Source organism: Limulus polyphemus, unplaced genomic scaffold, assembly GCF_000517525.1.
Source record: "Limulus polyphemus unplaced genomic scaffold, Limulus_polyphemus-2.1.2 Scaffold2612, whole genome shotgun sequence".
In the NCBI taxonomy this organism is placed as follows: domain Eukaryota; kingdom Metazoa; phylum Arthropoda; class Merostomata; order Xiphosura; family Limulidae; genus Limulus; species Limulus polyphemus.
In genome coordinates this window covers 98,691-109,339 of record NW_013668222.1, presented here as the reverse complement: position 1 = coordinate 109,339, position 10,649 = coordinate 98,691, and the positions used below count along the sequence as shown (strand labels likewise).

Here is a 10,649-nt window from a genome sequence, read left to right as displayed (position 1 = left end):
TGAGCAAAAAAAAAATAATTATGTAACAATTAATAATTAAAATAATAATACTTAGAAACCTAGGCAACAAGAAAATAATTACGTAACAATTAATAATCAAAATAATAATACTTAGAAACCTGGGCAACAAGAAAACGATTACGTAACAATTAATAATTAAAACAACAATACTTAGAAACATGGGCAACAAGAAAAGAATTATGTAACAATTAATAGTTAAAATAATAATACTTAGAAACCTTGGCAACACGAAAAGAATTATGTAACAATTAATAATTAAAATAATAATACTTAGAAACCTGGGCAACAAGAAAATAATTACATAACAATTAATAATTAAAATAATAATACTTAAAAACCTAGGCAACACGAAAATAATTACGTAACAATTAATAATCAAAATAATAATACTTAGAAACCTGGGCAACAAGAAAATAATTACATAACAATTAATAATTAAAATAATAATACTTGGAAACCTAGGCAACACGAAAATAATTACGTAACAATTAATAATCAAAATAATAATACTTAGAAACCTAGGCAACACGAAAAGAATTACGTAACAATTAATAATTAAAATAATGATTCCATAATAATTATTATGATAAGTTATCGCACTCACAACTGTACTCAGGTTGTTTCATTATTATATGATCAAAATGTAAAAACAACGTTTCATAGTTCACATGTAATGTTATCTTTCTTTAGTAAACGACATTTTCAGTGAAACCTACCAAAAGAATTTACCGCACTTCAACTGTTTTAATTTATGCACATTTCACCGAGTATAGGCAATTAAATGGATATTATAAATATCTGGAAATATTTTTCGAATGCTTACATTTCACCATCAGTAAAAAAACTTAAAATAAACCGGGAGGATATCACAACATGTTAAAATATCCGTTTTTAATATCCCTTCATTCTCCATCTACCATCTTCAACTTAAAATTTTTATTAAGCAGTCATCGCAAGCTAGCGAAATACATGCCTGTTTACCAGTGAAGGGTAAGATGCCCTTATCTCATTGCAAATACGTAAAATCTCACGAGTTTCCTAATTATCAGAGAATATTATTCTAAATAAGAGGTAAGAGTAAAACGTCCTGCGTTATATAAAAACAGTTTCACCAATTAGATCTACAAAACAGCGAGAAGCTTAGTGCGCAGACTCCTAAACTGCTATAAATACCGCGAGCTCTCTCGCGAGAGCTTTCGATAAAGTCCGACTCCTAAACTAAGCATTGGGCATTAAGAAGCACGTGACATTTGCGAAGAATAAGTAAAATGCGATGATACTGTCAGAACGAGCCTGTGAAGTTACTCCTCTAATGAGATTTCTCGTGGTTGAGGTACAACCGCCAGTGTGATACAGAACATCTGTTGATAAGTCTGGAAAATTTCACATTTTTCGCCAGCGAAGATGGGCTTCTTAGTAGCTGTGACCACGTACTTCTTGTGGGCAACTTGTCTTCTCCAGGGAGGTGAGAAACGTTTCAACTTTAATCTCGGACCCAGTACAATATTACCTTCCCTAATTACGTCTATTATTAACTATGTACTTATATATATAAAATATATGATTTATGTAGCGTGTCTCATGATTTTCTGTCACTGGTTTGTTCATAGTCCCCCTGGATCACCTCTTAAAATCCATTGTCCTAAGTTATATATAACTTTGCCAGCTGAATGAAAATGTTGTTCCAACAACGTCTTCACAGATATGATAAACTTGTACAATTTAAACAGGAGAATGAGGCTAAATAAGATCAACTAAAAAATCAATAAATATTTCCCGAAGTTTCATATTATACACTTTTTTGTTAAGCATTTCGTACAAGTTACCTCCAAACGATGTATTAGTTCTTTATCTCTGGCAATATTAGTTGAAATGGATTAGTTTAACGCATTATTGCACGTTCAATTACAGCTCCTCAATTCGTTTGTAACACTACAGTTAATTCTTAAATAACTTGTACAATTACTAAATAAAATAACGTCATTTTTCGAAACAATAAAAGTTGTAGGCTATATCTGAACAAGCTTCACAAATGTTACATGTCGTATATCTGAACAAGCTTCACAAATGTTACATGTCGTATCTCTGAGCTAGCTTCATAAATGTTACATGTCGTAGCTCTGAACAAGCTTCACAAATGTTACATGTCGTATCTCTGAGCTAGCTTCATAAATGTTACATGTCGTATCTCTGAGCTAGCTTTATAAATGTTACATGTCGTAGCTCTGAACAAGCTTCACAAATGTTACATGTCGTATCTCTGAGCTAGCTTCATAAATGTTACTGTCGTAGCTCTGAGCTAGCTTTATAAATGTTACATGTCGTAGCTCTGAACAAGCTTCATAAATGTTACAGGTCGAAGCTCTGAGCAAGCTTTGTAAATGTTACAGGTCGAAGCTCTGAGCAGGCTTTGTAAATGTTACAGGTCGAAGCTCTGAGCAAGCTTCATCAAATGTTACATGTCGTATCTCTGAGCTAGCTTCACAAATGTTACAGGTCGAAGCTCTGAGCAAGCTTCACAAATGTTACAGGTCGAAGCTCTGAGCTAGCTTCACAAATGTTACAGGTCGAAGCTCTGAGCAAGCTTCACAAATGTTACAGGTCGAAGCTCTGAGCAAGCTTCACAAATGTTACAGGTTGGACTTTAAACAAAAGAGGACAATTATCGAAAAACAAACAGTCGTTATGTACTCAACGTAAGAAAAATCAATGAAACGTCATTAAATATGAAAGTTAATATCATGGTTAGGGTACGAAAGTTAATATCATGATTAGGGTAAGAAAGTTAATATCATGGTTAGATACGAAAGTTAATATCATGGTTAGGGTACGAAAGTTAATATCATGGATAGGGTATGAAAGTTAATATCATGGTTAGGGTATGAAAGTTAACGTCATGGTTAGGGTATGAAAGTTAACGTCATGGATAGGGTATGAAAGTTAATATCATGGATAGGGTATGAAAGTTAACACCGTGGATAGGGTATGAAAGTTAACACCATGGATAGGGTACGAAAGTTAACACCATGGATAGGGTATGAAAGTTAACACCATGGATAGGGTACGAAAGTTAACATCATGGATAGGGTATGAAAGTTAACACCATGGTCAGGGTATGAAAGTTAACATCATGGTTAGGGTATGAAAGTTAACATCATGGATAGGGAGATAAAAGTTTCATGTTAATGTTCGAGAGCTTTTGTACAAGTTAAGTTTTATTATAATGTAACGTATTTCAGAAATAATCTTATTACAATTCAACGTTTTTCAGTAATCATTTTATTACAGTGTAACAAGTTTCTGAAATAATCTTATTACAATTCAACGATTTTCAGTAATCATTTTATTACAGAGTAACAAATTTCAGAAATAATCTTATTACAATTCAACGTTTTTCAGTAATCATTTGCATCTTCTTTTTTTACTGCTGGGTAAAAAATATACTTCTTTACGAAGTTTTAAATAATACGGTTTTAACTTCAAAAGCCAGTGAAATAGGCAAAAAAACACGTCTGCAGTTAGCATATCTGTATCAAACTGCTGGTGACCTAATCTAAAGAAACTCGGTTAAATCTGAGATCTTATGCTAAGTTGAAGACCTCAGCTGAACATCCCTTCATGAAAAGCTAAACTGTTGTACCAGATTCAATCATCAACATCTAAACACTTATTCTTATTATATATCATGAGATATATGTCTGTCTGTCTGTTTCTTTACATGTTTTAATTATAGTAAATAAAAACTGTCGAGGTAAAGTGGTCGTGGTAAAGAAAGTTACCTTGTTTAAATCAGAGTGTGATAGCGTGTTTAAGTAGTATTGTTTACATCAGAGTGTGATAGCGTGTTTAAGTAGTATTGTTTACATCAGAACGTGATGACAAATGTGTAATTAATATTTTTTTATACAAGAACGTGATGACAAATGTGTAATTAATATTGTTTACATCAGAACGTGATGACAAATGTGTAATTAATATTGTTTATACAAGAACGTGATGACAAATGTGTAATTAATATTGTTTATATCACAAAATGATACCTTGTATAATTAGTATTGTTTATATGACAATATATTTTACATTGGTAATTGGTATTGTTTATATGACATCGTATTGGCCTATCACTAGTGTTGTTTATACCAACATAAGCTTATGATGTATTGTTGTTTAATATTACAACACTCTGTTCTTTATATAATTAGTATTATTTATATCTAATTATACTTGTCATAAGACATTATTGTTAGGCCTATTATATTTTAACACTACATTATTTATTCAGTCCTTTAGGGTTTTTTCAAAAATTATACAATGATAATAATAATATTCCAGAGACTCTATGTTCGCCATATTGTTTAAACACTACTATAAGCTCTTCTAATTCCTGAAAATCCCTAAAGGATTACAAAAAGAATGTATTATCATAAATAAAATATCCCTAATCCTAATATGGTGGGACATATATAATTAATTATAATTATTGCTCATCAGCTTAGAAAGGGTGTTTAATTATTATATACCATCCTTACTGTTTATAACACAATGACTTCTTTATGTGTTACTATTATATATATATATATATTACACCAATATGACTTGCGTATGATTACTAGGTGCAGGGTTTATATAACTCGCATACCATCCTTACTGTTTATATTATAACACAATGACTTCTTTATGTGTTACTATTATATATATATATATATATTACACCAATATGACTTGCGTATGATTACTAGGTGTACTTCTGCAGGGTCCACGAAAGTGTCTTGTTTCAAGAGTAAATAAAACCAAAATTAAGAGCAACAAATATTTTTATTTCTTGCTTTTGAAGTTCATATGTCATCCTGTGTTGTAGTCTACAATGTACATAATGCTTCTCGTGATTCATGGCATGTGCACGTTTTAGATGACGTTACGACAGTGTAAATTGCAGCGTTAAGCGTCACTTATGTGACGTAATTTTATTGTCTTCTTGAAACAGGAGACCCCTTCACTCGGCCTCAGGGAAATTATTGTTTACATCACAACACTGCTACACATGCGTGATTAACATTATTATTTTTTATGCTATAGATGTATGATTTGTGTATATTTAGCATTTACCATATTATAACGCTAGGACTTGCGTGAGATTAGTATAATTTATATTAATATTGTTTTTACTGTTAGTATGGTTTCTGTTACAGGGTTAATTGCGTGCCTGATTAGGCCTGTTTATAGACAAAACATACATGTGTGTATGGTTAGCTCTATTTGTATTATAATGTGACTCAAGTGTATGATTAATTTTATCAACATTACAGTAATATAACCTGAGTATTTAGTAATCGCGTCTCACGAGAACGTGATCAAGTCTATAGAGTAAATCATAAATAACACGTGGAAATGCTTGTGGATTTGTCTCGTTATATCGCTATCACATGACTTGCATTTCTCACTGCTGTTTATGTCGGAAACTAGGCCTTAAATTATAGCAGAGCGCAGAAACTGTACATTAGGGTGTTCATATCAATTTTCAAGGCACATTTCAGCGGACTCATGATATTCATATTAACTTTTATGACGTAGTTTAACTTTATCATATTTATATTAACTTTTAAGGTCTCGTTTCGTCATATATATATGAATTTATTTTGAAGGTATAGTTTAACTTCATCATATTTATATTAACTTTTAAAACAGTTTAATTTCGTCATATCCTTATTAACGTTTAATGTATCGTTTAATTTCGTCATATGTTTATTAACGTTTAATGTATCGTTTAATTTCGTCATATCCTTATTAACGTTTAATGTATCGTTTAATTTCGTCATATCCTTATTAACGTTTAATGTATCGTTTAATTTCGTCATATGTTTATTAACGTTTAATGTATCGTTTAATTTCGTCATATCCTTATTAACGTTTAATGTATCGTTTAATTTCGTCATATGTTTATTAACGTTTAATGTATCGTTTAATTTCGTCATATCCGTATTAACTTTTAAGGCATAGTTTAATTTCGCCATATCCTTATTAACGGTATTTACCTTTAAGGCATAGTTTAATTTCGTCATATCCTTATTAACGTTTAATGTATCGTTTAATTTCGTCATATCCTTATTAACGTTTAATGTATCGTTTAATTTCGTCATATCCTTATTAACGTTTAATGTATCGTTTAATTTCGTCATATCCTTATTAACGTTTAATGTATCGTTTAATTTCGTCATATCCTTATTAACGTTTAATGTATCGTTTAATTTCGTCATATGTTTATTAACGTTTAATGTATCGTTTAATTTCGTCATATCCGTATTTACCTTTAAGGCATAGTTTAATTTCGTCATATCCGTATTAGCTTTTAAGGCATAGTTTAATTTCGTCATATCCGTATTCATCTTTCTGTGGTTAAATTAACTGTATGTGTTTTACTAATCTCTATTTGTCTTCAGACATAAATAAATGTATCAGTTAACCCTAATCAAAGATTGAATTTAAATTAATATCAACTTCTGATCAAAAGCATGCTATCTGTATATACCTAATAATTATGTTGTTCTTAGTGATTAGAATGTATTACATGTTCGTTTGAATAGCCTTGTTGTTAACAGTTATCGGCTCAAGAGGTTCGGCCAGCCAATAAGGCCTAAATTCATATACTAAGCTAACAATATGAAATAATCTTTATAATAATAACAATTAAAATTAACACAATTGATATAAAAAATCAATACCGCTAAAGAAAGTAATTTTTAATAAAGGATTGGGTATAGCTAACTTACTATTGTTGTGTTAAATAAATAATACTCACTGCTCCTAAAGTTTACTAAGAAGGAGAAAGCTAATCTCCTATAAGAACCTTCACTCTTAGAGTACGTGCGGAATTTATGTCATTGTTAATCATTCAATCATAAAATAACTGAGGGAAGTTACAACCTCCAGTTATCGCCTTTCCTACTAGTTGTAATCACTGTGCTGTCCATCTCTATTACAAAGCTATATTTACTGCGAGAAAGTGCATGTGACATTAACATGGAACGATCCAGATCAAAGGAGATTGGACCACATCTTTAAACAATCCGCCATTGTTAAAACAATACCAACAATCCGCCATTGTTAAAACTATACCAACAATCCGCCATTGTTAAAACAATACCAACAATCCGCCATTGTTAAAACTATACCAACAAGCTGCCATTGTTAAAACAATACCAACAAGCTGCCATTGTTAAAACTATACCAACAAGCTGCCATTGTTAAAACTATACCAACAATCCGCTATTGTTAAAACTATACCAACAATCCGCCATTGTTAAAACAATACCAACAAGCCGCCATTGTTAAAACTATAAGAACAATCCGCCATTGTTAAAACAATACCAACAAGCTGCCATTGTTAAAACTATATGAACAATCCGCTATTGTTAAACCAATACCAACAAGCTGCCATTGTTAAAACAATACCAACAAGCTGCCATTGTTAAAACTATACCAACAAGCCTGCCACTGTTAAAACAATACCAACAATCCGCCATTGTTAAAACAATACCAACAATCCGCCATTGTTAAAACAATACCAACAATCCGCCATTGTTAAAACAATACCAACAAGCTGCCATTGTTAAAACTATACCAACAATCCGTCATTTTAAAACCTATACAAACAATCCGCCACTGTTAAAACTATACCAACAATCCGCCATTGTTAAAACTATGCCAACAATTCACCATTCTTAAAACTATACACAAGCTTAAGGCTCCAGGTGGCTCAGCGGTATGTCTGAAAAGTTATAACGTTAAAAATCGGGTTTCGATACTCTCGGTGGTCATAGCACAAGTAACCCATTATGTAGCTTTGTGTTTCACAACAAACGAGACTTTAAAATTTCATGACAAAAACAATTAACAAATACAATGTATTCGCCTGCATGCTATATAAGAGAAAATCCAAGAATGTTAACAATGACAATAAGATTTACAATAGGAACAATAAAATCGTGGTTACAACAAAGTAATTAGGGAAGCTAATATAACTTAACCATTGATGTACGTTATAATAAGAACCTAAATGTAAATGGAGATAAAACTAGCGGTGATCACATTATTATTATAGTGATTTTGTTTTATTACCTCAAATAGTTAGTTTAAAAAAATCAATGTGCAGACGCGATAGGAATGAAAAGGTTATGATATTCGGGAGAACTGTGAAACTCGTAAATGCTAGCAGAGACTGTTTAACATTTCCGCTAGAATTCAACGAATCTGTATTTCATCATTTGTGAAAAATGAGAATGAGTTTATTAGCTATGTTCACGAGACCTTGTAATGATGAACAAGTTCTAATAATAATCTGTGAACATTTGGAATATTTATATTCGGAAATGGAAACTTCAAAATTAAACTGTTATTTTTTTTTTATTGAAAACTTTGAACTTAAATGTTTCATTAAGGATTGTTTGTTTGTTTTGGAATTTCACGCAAAGCTACACGAGGGCTATCTGCGCTAGTCGTCCCTAATTTAGCAGTGTAAGATTAGACGGAAGGCAGCTAATCATCACCACCCTCCGCCAACTCTTGGGCTACTCTTTTACCAACGAATAGTGGGATTGACCGTCACATTATAACGCCTCCACGGCTGAAAGGGCGAGCATGTTTGGTGTGACGGGGATTCGAACCCGCGACCTGCAGATTGCGAGTCGAGCGCCCTAACCACCTGGTGGCCTACCGGGCAACATTTATTAATGATATTGACATACAAGTCCAGATACTCTACTGTGCTATTAAGTATTGGTGGTTACAATTATGTTAACACCTCGACAATTAGGTAAACGAATATCATAAGTACACCGATAAGCACGTCTGACGAGTAAATTTTTACTACATTTTTGACTAAAACTTGAAGTTGTTGGCTGAATTGTACAAATATGTTGTTAAGTAACAAATGCATAGCTTGTAAGGATCGTTTACTTCGAAAAATGGTAACTTTTATGAGTTAAATTAACAAAGAAACATTTGTTTTGACCATCTTGAAATTGTAGATGAAAGACTTCTTTTAATTCTAACAACAGGAAAACTTCTGGAAAGATTAGTAAAACTAATTTTTTTTTATTGTTATAGCCTCAAAGCCTTTAATTTTTTTCTTTAAACTCAATTCGGTTACTGGTGATAATGAACAGATTGATGTCAATGTTTTCTTTCATAATATTACGATATTTACACCTTTACTTGTTATAAGGTATTATCATTAGGCCTATTACATTTATAAACACTGTACTCTTAATCTAGTCCGTTAGGGATTTTCGAGAATTAGAAGAATCTGTATAAATACAACAGTTCCGTCTGTTGTATGTCCATGTAACTACTTCGAAGGGTGCGGGTGAATCTTTGCCAAAATTGGTAAGGTAGGTTCTTAGGTTCATTAGAGGGTACATACAAATTTTCAGTTTTGCTTTTTGCTGTTTTTATGGACGTTTTCGCGTTTTTTACCATTACTTTGCCCCCCCACCCTTAATGGATCTTCACAAAATTTGGCATGAAGGTTTAATGGGTCCATGCGGAGGTGCATGCAAACTTACTGTTTTTATGGGTAGTTTTGTGTTTTTTATACAATTACATATAAGGGTAAGCAGCTTTTCATGTCCTAAGATAACCTTCTATTAATCATAAATTTACATAACTTTCGTCCAGGGGACGGGTACTCCAGCCATTGTATAATATGATTATTCCAACCCCACTATTATTTGTCATATCCATTGCCGACGACGCGTTTCGCTGAATTCAGAGCTCATCAAGTTGGCTGGGATACAACAAACACATTATTTATATAAGCTAATATTTGTGCAACTGCCCATTATTGTATTTCAGACCATTACTTACTAAAACTTACAAATTATTAATCGTAACTTTTCTAGCACCAGTAATATACCTGTGTTGGGTTATATTAGTTTGGAAATCCCAAATAATTTAGGTATCACGTCACGGAATTTTTCGGAATGCAAAGTAAAATCTGATAAAACTAACTATACGGTGTTTCTTTATGACACTGTCTTTGTCTGTGTTGTCGTGATTATATAACCTTGTTACATGAAGATTTAATTGTTTTTAAATTAACTACTATTTATTTGCATAAAGTGTAACATTTTACTTATGAAATAAAGTTGTTAGCTGTTATTTGGCGGCAGAGATGGCATGTCTACAGTGTAAGAAATCCGAATAATCAGTAAACGCGTTTTTATTCAAAACGCTCAGAATTGTTAATAACGAATTTCTTTAAAAAATTGTTTCATGCTCATTAACTGTTTTATATTGTAAAGCATAAATCAGGATAATGTGTACTTAGTTTGAAAGAATCACCTACTGTTTCTGTACGTGAAATGAATAAGAAATTAATCCAATTTTAATTGTGAGTTATCATTGATACGAGCAGAGACTTGCAACATATTTGTTGCCAAATTAGTATCTTTATTGCAAGGGTACTTCTTTAAATACAGGATTTCTAGAGTAATACAAAAAAATTAAAATCGTAAACACTGAAATCTATAAGTCCACTTGTCTTAGCCCTAACATTAATTAAGCCTTTATTAAGTACGACCTACAATAGATAACTGTGTCCCTATAGCGCAGTGGATAGCGCGTTGGATTTC

The 10,649-nt window shown here is 31.9% G+C and overlaps 1 protein-coding gene across 1 annotated transcript in view; it reads left to right on the top strand.

Moving 5' to 3' along the window:
• The first annotated feature begins 1,239 nt into the window (after nucleotides 1-1,239).
• LOC111087774 (zwei Ig domain protein zig-8-like) overlaps nucleotides 1,240-10,649 on the top strand; it is a 76,208-nt gene continuing 66,798 nt past the window's right edge. Inside the window, exon 1 of the mRNA XM_022395611.1 lies at nucleotides 1,240-1,486. Within this exon, the coding sequence (XP_022251319.1) occupies nucleotides 1,426-1,486 (61 nt within the window). The 5' untranslated portion in view covers nucleotides 1,240-1,425. The remainder of the gene's footprint in view (nucleotides 1,487-10,649) is intronic.